This window comes from Fundulus heteroclitus, chromosome 10 (assembly GCF_011125445.2).
Source record: "Fundulus heteroclitus isolate FHET01 chromosome 10, MU-UCD_Fhet_4.1, whole genome shotgun sequence".
Classification (NCBI taxonomy): domain Eukaryota; kingdom Metazoa; phylum Chordata; class Actinopteri; order Cyprinodontiformes; family Fundulidae; genus Fundulus; species Fundulus heteroclitus.
Window position 1 is genome coordinate 5457517 of NC_046370.1, and position 16673 is coordinate 5474189.

Genomic DNA, 16673 nt, shown 5'->3' on the forward strand with positions numbered 1-16673 from the left:
CTTTTTCTGAGGAGGGAGATCTGGCCTGACAAAGCAACAAGCTGATGTTATTTTTTTAAATAAAATTATTTGGACTATATACATATATAGCAATATCAACATGAAATGGTTTATACAGTGATGCAATGGCACCTTTAATGTTGGGTAATTTGCTGAATTTGTTGCAACATCCTTTTCATGACTTGCTAAATGCTAAATGTTGCTAAATGTTAGAAGACAGCATGACCGCAGGAAACTACAGCTACAGTGCCTCGCAAAAGAGTCAGGTTTGTTAAAGCAGAGTGGTCACTGGACCAGAGTTTCAGACCACTAGGGGCATCAAAGCAAAGTGGGAATTATGCATTTTCATACCACACATTAAAGATTTTTTTTTTTTTTTTCAAACTTTACTCTGGCGATTTATCACATAATATATTATATATAAAATTTGGAGTGTGTGAATACTTTTGCAAGGCACCTATGGGCGTCAAATGTCAAAACTACACAGATAAGTGGTCCTACGGTTGGTCAAAGTTTAGTTTTTGTCGCTGCTTTTCTTAAATTACTGAGAAGACAGAATTTAAGGGAACTTAAAAACTGCAATTTAAGCTACTACTATAACATCTTTAGGAGCGAGCTAAGTAGTTAATGGACGCCAAAACGAGGAGGTAAATAATAATTCAAAATAAGGTGCTTTTATTTTATCAAAACGTTAAGAAACTGTAAGGGACATTAGTTGTTAAACTCTTGTCAAACTATTCTGAAGGGAGCAGAGTTGCTAAGGAAGCTAAAGCTGCAACGTCATCTAACCTGTCTGAAAATCCGGTATCTTCAGGTCTTCTCTCTCGTCTATCTTTTTCAAATAAGACAAGACAAGATCTTCTTTTTCTTGCTGTGTCGCAGCGTCATCCAAAGCGTTATCCAGCTGACTCTGGATGGGAAACAGCGTAGAGAGGCTGCAGTGGGACGCCATGATTGCACCAAAACAAACTACAACTTTGATGACGGGTGACGTCGCTGGTTCCTGAAGGGGACAATAACCAATCACAGCAGCCGCGTGGCCAAAGCCGCCCAATGAGGGTACATTTGTAGATTCAGACTTCCGATTTCGCTGAAAGGATAAAATACATTACTCCTTAAAATAGTTTTCTCTAATCGAAATTCACATCGACATCTGATTTTAAGTAATATATATGTCAGTTGAATTTTTTTCCCGATGTTATACTAAAAATAGGTAAGCAATTCAATGTTGTTGAAAAATGTAGAAAGTGTGGCTCTTTTTCTTGTGGTTATATTCACGTGATTCGTTGTCGTGTTGTGGCGGTAAGGGTAGCTAACTGTTACAGGCAGCAGAACATGACCGAATCACATGAAAAACATCCTCTAAATCGTAATTAGTATTTTATTTTATTTTTTAAAAACGAGTTATCGTTTAGTGACATGCGCACGGAGCATATCTATGGAAACTGTCCAACACAGGCAGGTTTAGTGTGACTTTTTTGTTTTGCTTCTGCGGAGGAATGTTACCAAACGTTAGTTCTTGTGTAATAATAATAGCCCGTGTTTTGAGGTGACGCCGCGTGTGTTGCTCCTCCGTCCAAATGTCACAGAGGGACGACTCCGAGGATGACATCTGGGAATACAAACCTCTCGAGAAGAAAAGAAAAAGCAGCAAATCGCCACGCGTTTGCAGGAGAACAAGCGCCCCCAGGAAGACGCCAAAGAACGCGGCTCCTCTCTCTGTCGGGCCAAAGACAGAACAAGAAGCGGCCGGAGACCCCTCAGCTGTAGGGGATGCTTCTGTTTTGTTATCTGGCGAACCCCCCATCACGTCTCCTCCTGCCGAGGGGCCAACATCTGGGCGCTACTGCCCCATCTGTCAGATGCCCTTCTGCATTCTGGTCGTGCAGTCCCAGAGGTGGCATGTGGCCGAATGCCTCGACACCCCCAGGGACAAATGCGGAGGTAAAGACCCCCATATAGTGTCCATATCTACGGTATTCACTTCTGCCAGGCTACAACCACAAACCTCAACGCATTGTGTTGGGAATTTATACGAAAGAGCAACCTGAAGTAGAGTATGGTTATGAAATGGATGAGAAGTAACCCACGTTTTATTCTGTTTTTTTTCCCCCCAGATAAATAAACTGAAGCGTGTTTTTGTTTGCTTCAACAAAATAAAAAAAAAATTATATATATATATATATATATATATATATATATATATATATATATATATATAGACGTTTCGTACACATATATACGCATAGGTACGTATGTATGTAGGCGCATAGATATATGTATATATTTAAGTATATAGATATGTTTATATATATATATATATATATATATATATATATATATATATATACCACTAAGAATTTAAATGAGACATCATATGCCCATTCCTATTTCCTTTTTTGTATTTTTTGGTATTCTTTTTTGATCCATTGTATATATGAAGATTCACTGTATATAACTGAATGCACCTTTCCTACTCTGCACCTTCTTGTATGAGCCGATGTGACGAGTGAATTTCTCCATTGTGAGATCAATAAAGACTATCTTATCTTATCTTTATATATATCTATATATATATATCTATATCTATATATATATATATATATATATATATATATATATATATATATCGATAAAATAGAAATCATATTGGTCGATATCGATAATTATCAACAAATTGAAAAGATATATTTTAAGTGCAGCTCCTTTTATGCTATTGATTTGTGACTAATTTTTAGATACATAACACACAAACACTGAATTCAAACTTTATTCAACTAACTTTTTACCAAAACTGCAAGTTTAAAAAAGAGAAAAGAAAATATGCTCTCTGAACTCTTTCAAGGGGATGGAGCGTTCCTTGGTCTGCGTTTGTGATTGGTTGGGAGGATGTAACGACTGTAATATTTACCTATATGATAGGCTAGACTGCAAAAGGAAGGAAAACTTCTTGACACTTTTTTTTTTCTATCATCGTCATTCCAAAAAAAGTAAAAAAAAAAACAAAGCAACTGGACTTGTTTTCCAAAGTTGAAGACATTTTGCTTCCTCTCCAGGAAGCTTTCTCAATTCAAAAGGTCTAAAGTAATGATGAGTACCAAGCGTTATACTACTGCCTAACAAAGGCCTTGTAATGGCTTAGATAACATGCAAATTAAACCGAAACAGGTCCACCCCTTAGTAATGGGCGGTCGTTAAAGACATTAAGCCAGCAGATTGATCCGAAACTGGTCCACTCCTCTGTAACAAGGAGTCGTTAGGGTTGTTAGTGGCCTGGCTTAAAGGAGCGATGTTTTGATCACCCATATGAGGGTGATCAAAAACAAGTCCAGTTGCTTTGTTTTTTTTTTTTACTTTTTTTGGAATATATTGATATTCAATTATCGTCCAGCCCTACTTTGTAGAACCACCCCTGGATACAGTTGCAGCTGCTAAACAGTTTACAGTCTGCTAAAACTAGTTTGCAAAACAACCTCAATGAGGCTGAACACAGAGTATTTGTGAACAGAGATTGTCAAATCTTGCCACATATCCCAAATGGGGTTTAGCTTCGGGCTTTGACTGGGCCACTGATGCATGTACGTATGCTCTGATCCACTGTAGCTCTGGGTGTATTTTTACAATCGTCCAGTTGGAAGCTGAACCCTCTGCTCCAGTCTCAGGATTCATTATGACCTTCCTTTCTGAACTGCTTTCTTCTTTCCATTCTTCTATATAGCCTAGACTTGTGGGGCGTGGCCAATAATTGTCCCGTCTACAGATTCTTCCAGCTGAGCTGTGGATCTCTGCTGCTGTGTCTTACTCTTTCTGGGCTGGGGTTATTGCTTTATGACCTAACCCCGATTTAAACTTCTCCACTAGGGCTGGGTAAAGGTTCATATCTCAAGAATCGTTCCGATTCCGATTCTTACAATTTAGAATCTATTATCCTCGATCCGATGCGATCTCAAATTGGACGGCTCGTATTAAAAGCATTTTTTTAGCTGTTATATGAATTACAAGACTGTATTTATTGATACTAGTATTATATTGATTCATAAAATGACAATAGTTAATGGCTGTAGGGACAGCAGAAAATAATTTTTAATTGATCCTCAGTTATTTAAATCAGTCTTTAGGAGTTAAAATGAGAATCGATTCAGGATTGGAATATATATATATATATATATATATATATATATATATATATATATATATATTTATTTTATTTTTTTTAACACAGCCCTATTCTCCTCAACATTATCCCTGATCTGTGTGCCTGTGTTCCTTGGTCTTCATGATGCTGTTTGTTCTGCAACGTTCTCTGAGGACAGAAGCAGAACAGCTGCACTTATTACAGAGAATAATTTAAACACTGGTGAACTCTGCTTAATCATTTTTGTTGTTGAAAAAAAAAAAAAGACCATCAGGTTAGTTAATTGGTCTCCCCTAATTGGAGTAAAGCACCAGGCCCTCCCACAACCTTGCATGGAAGAAGCGGCTAAATCCAGTGCAAGGATGGGAAATACATATAAAAGAAACTCCCTTAACTTCACATTTATGTGCTGCTTTGTGATGGCTTATCAGTTAGAATCCCAGTAAAATACATTGTTTGTGGTTGTACTATAACAAAAGGTTAAAAAAAAAAGTTTTATGTTGCCAAATAAACAGGCTTTAGTCATAGTCTAATCTTTGATCATCAAACCTTATATAACCCTATGGCAATAAAGATGTGAATCGGTATTTATACAGCTCTAGTTTACCTGCTCGACAATTCATTAGACATGCAATGTTTTCATTTCATTCACTTAGGACCTGGCTTCAGATTGTGCCATAAATGCATTCTGGGTCGTTATGGAGGTAGTTTTGCATAAAGTCGCCACTGTGAACTAAAATACACAAAACTATGTCTGATAATGTGTTCCCCCCCCCCCACACTTGATGTAATTGTGTTGGACAGCTGACTTTGGCCTATGTGATTTTATTGTGTTTGCCCTTCTGAGCTCCTTTATCGTCTATTATCAAACACAAAGTGCTCAGGATGAGGGTCAGTGACTCAATGCGATTAACTTTGAGAGGTAACGCTTTACAGGCTCCCTGTTAAGCTGTGAAAATTAATTTAATTTGATCATTTTCTCAAACAATGATCAAATATATGAATAGAAAATGGTTTTTTTTTTCGCCCAAAATGCATCCCTTTCTACGGAAGAGGATTAGGGCCACTCAAAAAAAAAAAAAAAAAAAGAAGTCTACTCAATTCTGACTTTTTTCTCAGAATTCTGACTTTTTTCTCAGAATTCTGAGAAAAAAGTCAGAATTGAGTAGACTTCTTTTTTTTTTTTGAGTGGCCCTAATCCTCTTCCGTACCTTTCTCTATTATCTAAACAGAAAAAAGGCATTTGATTTGGTATATTGCATATACATGATTTATCTTTGAAACCCAAGTGTTTAGCTCTTTGTCTTTGGGATTTGGAGTCGGTGACAGAACCTGAAATGACTTTCTATCCGTTGTTTTACCCGCCCGTCCTTGCAGGGTTACTGGTTTCTGGTTAGTGGGGGGGTGTTTCTAGCAGTCCGCTTTAAACGGACCAGAGTTTGTTTCCCCACTTGTCCTGGATGTTTTGTGCAGGTGTGAATACACTCGAGTGAGTCAGATCAGTCGACAGATCTGACCGCCCGGTTTTGTCTTCTCTCCCCAGAATGTCCAGATGGTCTCCGGTGTTCCTCCACCCTTCCAAACCACTACAAGAGGTTCAACCACACGCTTCTCGCCGAAAGCCGTGCGAGCGGCGCCGCGGCAGCCCCCGGTCTGTCCCGGCAGACCGACGCCGGCAGGGAAGCGGGTTTCCAAGAGACGCTCAGCTTCCCGTCAGATCCCTCTCCGGGCCGCGCCCCCGTCCCCGCCTCCCCGCGACAGAATCACGCCGCAGCACCTCCGTCAGAGCCTGCAAACGGCCTTCTGATGCTGCGCTCCCCCGGGCCGGACGACTTCAAGAAAAAGAAAGGCTGGTTAAGAAGTAATAAAGTCCAAAAGGCTGCGGGCGCCTCGCAAGGTAAAACGGACACTTCATCCACTCCAGTCAAGGAAAGCGCTGCAGCTCAGGCAAGTTCAGCTAAGGAGGAACCTTTTCGCGAGGATGATGATGATGAGGATGATGGGATTTCCTACTCTCCGCTGTCTGAGCTCCCTGCAGAACCAGAAGTCGGCGATAACTGCAGAAAGTCTCTCTTTCCTAACGGAGGGTCAGAGCACGAACGCTCAGTGATGCTGTTCAGCAACAGCTTCTCTAGCGAAGATGAAATCCTGGCCGAGTTTATAGACAATAACTGTGAGGACCATGAAACGCCAACAAACGATCCCTCCTCCTCCTCCCAGCTGTATGCAGTCTCTTCGTTAGCACCTACTAATGAACAGGCCGGCCCAAACAGAGCAGATGCAGAGGCTCGGTCTCCATCTGGCAGTAAAACCAGCAGCAGCGGCTTGCAGTCGCCGCAGAGAATCGTTTTAGAGCGTCTAAGAGAAAGCCTCGGTCAGAAACCTCGCTCTCCTCCAGTATCTACGTCGCAGGACTCTTCTGTGACAAAACAGCAACCCATGCCTCCTCAGAAAGGCCAGGCCAAGGCGGGCCAAGCCCCCGGCCTGAAGCAGACCGACATCGGGGTGTTTTTCGGCCTCAAGCCGCTCAAGGCGACGGAGACCGAAAGCGGACAACACAAGCCGGACGCCTCCTCCGCGCCGCCGTCCGGTAAGAACCCGGGCGGGAGGAGGCGAAGGGGAGACGGACGGGGGAGAGGCCAGGCCGAGCCGGCGGCAGAGGCCTCGCAGGCAGCGGGGTTTAGAGACGACTCGAGCTCGGCGGGCGTAGCCGGCAAAGGCGGGAACAGAGGCTGGAGAAGGAGGTGGAGCAGAGCGGACGGCGACGGGGAAGTGCAGCTGCCTCGTTGTCCTTTTTACAAGAAGATTCCTGGTCAGTAAGTGAGCGTACAGGTGCAGCTCAATGAATCAGAAAGTCCTTAAAAATAAGTTTGTTTACTCCAGTAATGCAGCTGGGAAAAAAAAATCTGTAGATCAGTTACACACAGAGGGATAATTTAGTGTATTCTCTGGTTATTCTGGGTCTTACCATACCATACCATACCATACCATACCAGCTTTATTTATAAAGCACTTTAAAACAACCACAGTTGATACAAAGTGCTGTACAATCCAAAACCACAAAAAAATAAAAATAATAATAATTAAAAGGAGTTTAAAAACAAAGACATACACTTTAAACTAGATCTCGCTGGTGTTGAAAGCCAAGTTAAATAGACGGGTTTTAAGACGAGCTTTAAAAGTGGACAGGGAAGGGGCCTCTCTGACCTGCAAAGGTAAGAGAGGCAGACTTAAAAGTCAGCTTTTCAGACACAGTATTGCATAAGACCAATTTAACAAAATGGGATTATAATGGATATTTAAATATATCTAATATATTGGAATATAATGTTAAAATATGCTCTACGCCATCATGCAAAGGGCTGCTGGGTCAACGCTTGGCATAAAGGTGAACGATTCGGTGCTGCAATCAAGGATGCTCTTCCTGATGCAACCGGGAATTGAACCGAGGACCTCATACCAAAGAGGCAGACTTGGTGCGGTAAACATAGGGGCTGTAGCTGGACACACGACAACAATTTATCCTCTGTGTGTGACTAATCTACGGGTTGAACTTTGATTTTATTTATTTATAAACTGACTTTTTAGGGATATTCTAATGCATTGAGATCTAACTGTATGTCATTTTTCTGTATAAAAAAAATCATTTAATGTGAAACGTTGCTATTTTTAACGCGTATTTTCTCTTTAATGCTCTCAGGTACCAAGTTTGTTGTCGACGCGTTTCGTTACGGAGAGATTCAGGGCATCAGCACCTACTTCCTAACGCATTTCCACTCGGACCATTATGGAGGCCTGACCAAGAGCTCCACATTTCCAATCTACTGTAACAGGGTGAGTCCGGCGTGGGCCGCGCTCACGGCGCCTCCCGCTCACCTCTCTTGACACCTTTTATTATTTTTCTTTTTGAGTGGTTAAATCTATTCGCAGCTGTGCAGCAGTGAGTCACGTTGTTATGTCACTGAATTCAAGCCGTAGCTTTTATGCTGGACTTGTCTGCAAGGGGAAAAGTGGTCCTAATACCATTTGGTGTATTTTTTTATTTTATTTTTCCGGGAAGATTTTGATGAAGCTTCAGTTGTTTGTACAGAAATTATTGTAAATTCCTAAAACGGTCTGTTTTTTTTTTCTATAAATGCATTAAAGCTTCCACAAAGCTCATAAAAGACGCACCTGATCCGCTCTTTATCTCCTGCGCTGCATTCGCTCAGAGTAATGAGAAATCGGCCTGCAGTCGCCAGCAATGAATACCAATTTGCCAACAAGTGATCGTTAATGAAATCAATTAAATTTTAAAAAGCTTTCCTTTCTTTTCTTTTTTTTTTTCCCCTCTCCTCTAGTTAGTCATGCAGAAAAACCGCATGACATGCCAGAAATGTAATTTATCTGGTCCTCAGTTGGACTTTATCTTTAGTCACAGTGCATGTGTTTCGCCAGTTAATGTGTGACGGCGGTAAGAAAACCCGATTAATTTTATTTTTATGCTGAATACGAAATTGATAATCTGTTTAGAAGCATAAAAATACTAACGTTAGGAGTGGATTTGTTACGTGAGCTTTTAACGGAAGAGAATATTAAAGGCAGTAGAGGCTGCTTAACAGGAAATGAAGCAGACGCTGCTTCCTAAGGATCCACTGAGGTTTTATTTTTGTAAGGTAAGGCACAGAGATTGAGCGTTTAGGAAGCTAGCCCTGGGAAAAAAGGGCTTTTTTATTTATTTATTTATTTTTAAATGTGACCTCCTTTGACTTCTATGAGTTTTATATATCAGGACAAAATGAATCAAGTAACCTGGTCTTTACCTGGTTCTGAAGTGATTTAAATCTAACCATAAGTGTACAAAACACACAACATATTATTCAATACAAATGATACATAAAGAGAGACCAAGTTCATCCTTGATGTTTAATACAAAATAGGGCTGAAAAATTAATCGCATTTTCAATATAATCGTGATTTTAAAAAAAACGCAATTTCCAAATTGCAGAGTCTGCAATTTTTGGCTATGTAACAATTGGGGAATTAGAGACGTCCATTAGGTGTTGGTAAAACGTTTAAAGTGGGTTTGCCTCCACATTGAAGGGAAGACAGTTGCAGCAGTGAGATAATCTAATTTTATTACTTGTTTTAGAGTTTATATAATCATACATAGCATTAAGTACAGGTCAATCAGTTTAATACATAGACTTGTTTGTTGGTTGCACTTTATGTTCGAGGATTGATGTCCAAATCAATTAAAAGCTGTTCTCTTGAATAATATTCTGATTAAAAGAAACATTAAAAGTTCTTGTTTTAAATAGTCCTTGTTTAAAAACATCTTTATCTAGAGGCCATTTTTGTTGCTTGTGGTTAATGCAGAGAAAAGTCAAAATTGCAATTTTGGTTGAAATATATTGTAGGCAGAACGCAATGATTTCTGCTCTGAGTTTAGATGCTGTGGGTCTTTTAGCAACTAATCTGCACAGCGAGGAAACAATTTGATTTATTGTTTGTATATGTTTAAAAAGACATGATAAATTAAACTGGAAAAAAAATCGCATTAAATCGCAATATTAAGAAAAAAAGTCGCAATTAGATTATTTTCCAAAATCGTTCAGCCCTAATGCAAAGTAAAAGTCAACTATGGATGCAGGGGTTTGCTTTTCTGAAGCGTGTAGGTGTGGCTGCGCATCAATCTGAGAAGAGTTGCAAGGTTGCATCCAAAAAAAAAAAAATAAAGTTGCCAATCCTCCCAGGAATCGATGTCTCTGCACATTCAACCAAGGAACAGGATCTTCTCTTAATGCTTATGTTTTTAAAATGAAACCAAGACTTCTAGAAAATGTTTAGATGAACTAAACTCAGCTGGACAGGCGCCTCACAGCAGCTCCAACACGGTGCTGGGCTTGTTTTTCCAGCTGCTGCGCAGTGTTGATTATCTCTTATCTGACCACATCTGGGCGTGCTCATAGAATCAGTGTTTTTGTATTTATTTTTTATTTGCCTGATTGTTTTAAAGGTAACCGGCAGGTTAAGTTGACTGACGGCCGTCTCTTCCTGTCAGATCACAGGCAACCTGGTGAAGAGCAAGCTGAGGGTGGCAGAGCAGTACGTCCACATCCTGCCCATGAACACCGAGGTGGAGGTAGACGGAGTCAGGGTCATCCTCCTGGACGCCAACCAGTGAGTCCGCCGTGACGTCGGTGGGGGGGGAAACGCTGCGTTGTTCCAGGATTAGTGCTGTGTGGTGTCAGGAAAGCATTGAAGTGCGTTTATTATGCATGAAAACTGCAACGATGGCAGCAGGTGTGACCAATCATGTTTTCCTGGTGCTTCTTTCCTCTAGTGACATTCAGTCCTTTTCGTCTTTCTGCGTCTCACCGTTCGTTTTATCCTCCCATCTCTTTGTCCATCCTTTCCTCCCTTCATCCGTCGGTTTTGTCTGGAAGTCCAGCCACATTTTGAGCAGCGGTTCATCTATTTGTTTGTCCGTCCATCCATCTCTCCATTGGCTTGTCCATCATCCGTCCGTCCAAATATCTCGTATTATTCTGTGCAGGCTCCGTAACCCAAAGCTGTAGAAATCCCTGCATGAAAACGATCGTGAGCTTCTGGATCGATTCACTGCAAAAACGGAACTTAAAATAAGTAAAATGCTCTTAAAATTTGTGTATTTTTCCTTGATTTGAGCATGTAAATAAGATGATCTGCCAATAGAATAAGATTTTTGCACTTGAAATAGGAACAATTTATCTCCATGTTATTTCAAGTGCAGGATGTCCAATTATCTTATTTTAGGGGTCAAAATACTCATTCCATTGGCAGATAATCTTATTTACCTGCTCAAATCTAGGACAAAAAACACAAATTTTAAGAACATTTTACTTATTTCTAGATCCGTTTTTGCAGTGTTCAGATATGGGCGTGAGGTTTGAGTCTGGAAGCTGTGGGGAAAACCCCTGAGTTCAGCTTTTTGTTCCTGCTGTCCCCCAGTTGTCCAGGAGCTGCGATGCTGCTGTTCTTCCTGCCCGATGGACAGACGGTGCTCCACACCGGTGACTTCAGGGCCGACCCCTCCATGGAAACTTACCCTCAGCTGCTCGGCTGCCGGGTTCAGACTCTCTACCTGGACACCACGTGAGTCGCTGGATGTTCTTGCTGTTTTTTTTGTTTTTATGTTTTAAACTTGCGGTCGCTTTGAATGCTGGCCCCTCTTTGCAGCTACTGCAGCCCGGAGTACACCTTCCCCCGGCAGCAGGAGGTCATCAACTTTGCCGCCAGCACGGCCTTCGAGTTGGTGACCCTCCACCCGCGCACCCTCGTGGTGTGTGGCTCGTACTCCGTGGGGAAAGAAAAGGTCTTCCTAGGTACGTGTGCCATGCAATATGTTTCTAAACCTCAAAAAGATGAATAAATCCACCCAAGAACATACATTAGAACAGGGGTGTCAAACATACGGCCCGCAGGCCGGATCCGGCCCGCCGAACAATTTAGTCCGGCCCTGTGGCTAAATGCATTATCATTATATAAAGATTTTTTTTTTTTTTTCCCCCAGTGTCCTGTCTGGCAATGTGGCAATAAGATGCCACAAAGAGCTCATCAGATTTGACTTTCACAAGTGGACAAGATAAAAGGAAGAGAATGATAAAACAATTATTGAAAAAAACATGTACTTTGTTTAATTGAAAATATGCAGTTCCTATATTGTCCACGAGGGGCGCTGTGTTTTAATTAGCAGATTAAGCTTCAGGTGTGGAAGAATTCAAATCATTTCTTAATTTTTATCTGTTTGATGTATTTTGTCATGCAGGACAGTGTTTTTAAGTTCCAAAAAATGTGAATAAATGTTTTTCAACATTGTATAATCACTGTGATCAGTTCTTATGCATAATGCACAAGTAAATGTTTAACTGAGTAAGAGTATTGTTGAAATTGCACATACTTTTCTTAAAAACGCTGAGGTTATTCATAATATATTGTGTAAAAGTGAAATTAACTTGATATAAAAATCAACAAGTCCACATTTATTAGTTCTATTTAATCTTGCAATGAATTTACTTGTGTGGCCCTCTTGAGATCAGATTAAGCTGTATGCGGCCCCTCAACCAAAATGAGTTTGACACCCCTGCATTAGAACATTACTTTAAATCTTAGTCGTAACTTAAGCATGGCTGTTGGCCGTCAACATGAACTTCTGGATGGACAAACGTAATCTCATCTAAACTCAACCGTAAGGAGACGAGTGTGCTATTTATTTATTTTTTTTCCCCACATCGCCCCTGAATCGCTTCCATCCCGCTAAAAGGTCACCGGTTATTGCATCGAAATTGAAAGGCGACCCAAGCGACGCACAGGATTTGAGGATTTGTCCGTTTCTGAACAAAAGTATAACTCAATATGAGCCGTCCTCGCAAGGAGGCGGCCTGTCCTCTGCTGACACGCGGGAATAATTAATGGGCGGCTGCAGTTTTCTATAGAAATGCACCTGAATTATTATTTTTTTTTTTTTTACCTAAAGGGCCTTAGAAAGCACTGCATGACGAGCAAACGCAACGGTGGGGAGTTTTTATTGAAATAAAGCTTTTCCTTACCCCAGTAAATTTATCTATGGTCTAACGCGATGGGGAAAATTGCCCATTTGTGGTTTACAAGTTTATAAAGAACAAGCCCATAGCTTTGAAAGTTACAACCACAAACTCTGACATGTTTTACATTAAGATTCTTTGTGACAAACAAGCAAAAAAAATGGAGCATAATCATGTTGAGGAAGGAAAAATTTTTACAAGATGTTTAGAAGGTTTTTAACAAATAGAAATCTTAAGTGTGGTGTGCATTTGTATTAAACCTTTTTTTTACTTTGAGATCCTTGAATATAATCTGCTATAACCTTTAAGAGGACAACATCCTGTGTGTAATTTTACCTCAGTATGCTATGCAGGCACTGCTCCAAAATAAGAAATATTGGGGGGAAAAGTTCAATATTTTTGTCACCCATTAAAAAAATTCAAACTTGTATAATGCGTTTTGAATATTATTGCTTACGGAAAATGAAAACTCAAAATTCTGTGTCTCAGAAAACTACTAAATGCCAGTAAATACATTAAAAAAAAAGCATATTTTAAACATTAGGCTTCTGAAAAATGTTCCTTTTTATGCACTCCATATTTGGTTGGGACCATGAAGTGCTCTAAAATGTCCTGATATATGGCAGCGTTGACTGTAAACTTCAGAAAACTTAAAGGACCAGAACCAGCAGATATAGAAAATTGACTATATTAAAATATGAATGTTGTACTTTTTTTTTTTTTTTTTTTTTTTTTTTTTTTTTTTTTTTTTTTGTTAAATGCAGCTAGTTTGTAAAGACCACAGAAGTTTGTCACAGAACATTAGTGAGCAAACGGCATCATAAAGAACAAGCTTGGGTAGGTTACACAACAATATCAAAAGCATATTGCTGAGCGTTGTTTAGTCCATCGTTTGAACATAAAAATAGAACAGAAATGAAAATCTTTGGTTAGATTTGTTTTGTTTTTTCAGCTTAAAGAGCAGGCGGCTCATATCACAAACATTAAAAACACTCTGGTCAATATTCAGAGAATAACAGCAAGGAATTTCTCTAGGTTTTTATTAGGACCTGAACAGCGAAAGCTAAACTATGGAAGGCTAAAAACCACTGCAAGAAGGTAAATGTTTCTTTGAAAATTACAACAGAATGATGATGATAAAGGCTCCATTTACTAAAGTTTTAGATAAACTATAGATGGAGAGCTGTTTTCTTTAAGGTGGAGAAAGTTGTCTTATAAGGAGGAGGGGATGAAAACTTGCAGCGAGATGAACGTTGGTCAACAGAGCACTAATTTTTGCTTTTCAATGTCACAATATGTGACCTTTTTAATGGATTTTTTTTTTTTTTTTTTTTTTTACCCGGTGTTGTTTTTCTGTACACTTAACAAACACACACTTCTTTGTTAGTCTGTTGCATAAAATCCTAAGTTTCTGGCTGTAACATGAATGCTCAGAAGGCATGGATGCTTCCTCTTAAGTGAGGTTCATGGGCTGTGTGTTGCAGCGAAGGTGATGTAAGGTACAAACTGGTGCTTACACAACATTTTTATTTTATTTTTTTCTGATTTTCTTTTTATTTGCAGCTCTGGCAGAGGTCTTGGGGTCAAAAGTGTGCCTCTCCAGAGACAAATACAACACCATGTGCTGCCTGGAGTCTCAGCAAATCAAGGAGCGCATAACCACGGACTGGAAGGCGGCCCAGGTTCACGTGCTTCCCATGATGCAGCTCTCCTTTAATGTGGGTGCAGCAGGGCTTAAGATTTTTATTACATGATGTTAAAGATCATTTAGTTTTAATTTCCACGATGGCCCTTCCATTGCTCCTGATTTAGGATCTGTAGTCTATTTGGAAAAGCAACTATTACTTTATTCTGTTTTCTATATTCATGTTAAAGGCTGTAATGAGACTGCAGTGATGATCAAAGTCATCATACAGTTTGAAAATTATCATTAGCGGCAAAAAAAAAACATTGTTTCTAGTGAGATTTTTATTATCCCCCGAGTTGGTATATTCCACACATGACTGGGCGCAGAAACGCCAGCTAATGGGGACATAAATGCAGTAGGTTTGGCTTTAATGTGTCATCAGCAAGAGCTGCTATAATGCAGAGCTTATGTTTGCAATAATACTGCATCCTCAGCCTAAAACATACATTTAAAATCCTTTCTTTTTTCCTTTTTCAATCATCTTCTCTGCAGAAGCTGCAGCAGCACCTGGCACGCTTCTCAGCACAGTACGATCGGCTGGTAGCCTTCAAGCCCACCGGCTGGACCTTTAGCGAGCAGGTGGAGTCGGTGGAAGACATCCAGCCACAGATTAGTGGCAACATCTCTGTTTATGGTAAATGGAGATGGTTCACTTTTTTTTTTTTTTCCATTCATAGAGAGCAGGGTAAAGCGTTATATTGTTCTTCATACTCCATACATAAATTCTGGCCAGCCTAGAGACAGAAAACATGTCCTGCGGTTAGATATAATGAGAATGTGGCTGAATTGTTTTTACTAGGCCTACAGCGCCCTCTATGGGGGACATAGATCAAACAAGGCTGTATTCAGCAAAGCCAGGATGGAGAACATAATCAAAATGCATCTTCACCTATTTTCAGCACAGTTGGCCTCTGGTCTAGCATGAAAAAAGGTTTTATCTGGATTTTTTTTTTTTTTTTTTTGAGTAAATGAAGCCAGTTTTTTATTTTTTCTTACACTTTTTGGATTGAAGTTCTGAACAGACAAATCGAAGTCATCTGTCATCACAGCTACAGTAGCAGCTGGAGGGTTTTGCCACCGATTGTTAGCTTTTAATTTTTTTCCCCCTTCATCTGTTTTTGTGTCACTCTGGCAGATGTTGATTTGCCTCCTCCTTCCCTCTCTCCTGTCTCCATTTCAGCGACATCTGTTCAGAGCGGGCATCATGTTAATTTGTTAGATGGTTGAAGGCGAGGCAAACAAGAGGCAGCATTGTAGGTTCCTATTTAAGAGAATCAAAGGGATCCTTTGATTGCGTTTTCGACTGAGTTAAACCCTCAAGAGTTTGTCTTCTTTTTGGCATTTTTACCTCGTCGTATTTCATAACATCTGGCTGTGTCAGGTTTTTACCTCAGACATAATTGCTCTTCTGTTTGCTGATGGGGTAATTAAGAATTGTGGGGGGGCAGAGTGAAGAGATGTAAAAGTGACAGAAACCCTCAAAGCTCGATCTAAACAAAGATCATTGCTCTAACGCTGAGGGTGAGAGGTGTTAAAATGTTCTAAAAGATGCCAACCTTCCCGTTTCTGTGACAGGAATCCCGTACAGTGAACACAGCAGCTTCCTGGAGCTGAAACGGTTCGTCCAGTGGCTCAAGCCTCTGAAGATCATCCCCACCGTCAACGTTGGCAGCTGGTCTAGCAGGAAGGCCATGGAGAAGTGTTTCAGCGAGTGGCTCTCAGAAGCTAGAGCTAAGCTCTGATACGTGCCGCTGATTTTAAATAACACGTTATTTAAAAAACCCCAAAAACATCCAGTTTAGTATTTGAGTAGTAATACACTACTAATTTATACCTAATTTATTTATTTTTTATTGATGAAAGCCCTTTAGCAATCGACTAATGAAGTGACATCATGCCATGCTGATCCTGAATGGTTAAATATGCACTCTTAGACCAGTTTACAGATTAATTCTTCAATCCACTGCTGCCTTAAATAATAATAATGTGCTGTTTACAGAAACTTATTTTCGGTTAAAGCAGTCATTGAGGCATTTGACTGCTGAATTGACTGGTTAAGTGTTGTAACATTCCCTGTATGTATTCATTCAACATACTTTAAATGCTGCTCTTAAACTGTACTTATGTTTTATATAATGTTTGTATGCTATAAAATAAAAGTCTTAAATATTCTTTACATCTTTGCCTTGTTCGCCTCATCTTTTTCAGCTGCTAGAAATAATATTGTATTAGCATAGAGTTTTGTTTTTTTTTTTTTGTTTTTTTGTCATACCAAAATATGTGAAAT

The 16673-nt window shown here is 39.9% G+C and overlaps 1 protein-coding gene across 1 annotated transcript; it reads left to right on the forward strand.

Moving 5' to 3' along the window:
• Positions 1 to 1275: 1275 nt before the first annotated feature.
• On the forward strand, positions 1276 to 16562 carry LOC105919760 (DNA cross-link repair 1A (PSO2 homolog, S. cerevisiae)). Its single transcript, XM_012855149.3, has 9 exons — positions 1276 to 1944; positions 5679 to 6947; positions 7836 to 7969; positions 10179 to 10297; positions 11108 to 11251; positions 11336 to 11481; positions 14263 to 14417; positions 14879 to 15020; positions 15962 to 16562. The coding sequence occupies exons 1-9, from the start codon at positions 1581 to 1583 to the stop codon at positions 16126 to 16128; spliced, it is 2640 nt and encodes an 879-aa protein (XP_012710603.2). The 5' UTR covers positions 1276 to 1580; the 3' UTR covers positions 16129 to 16562.
• Positions 16563 to 16673: the final 111 nt, after the last annotated feature.

Bases quoted from the DNA above. Each gene is read 5' to 3' on its own strand.
- LOC105919760 (XM_012855149.3), top strand. From the start codon at position 1,581: ATGTCACAGAGGGACGACTCCGAGGATGACATCTGGGAATACAAACCT. The intron at 1,945-5,678 runs GTAAAGACCCCC...TTCTCTCCCCAG, and splicing joins CCCCAGGGACAAATGCGGAG to AATGTCCAGATGGTCTCCGG. The intron at 14,418-14,878 runs GTGGGTGCAGCA...TCTTCTCTGCAG, and splicing joins TGATGCAGCTCTCCTTTAAT to AAGCTGCAGCAGCACCTGGC.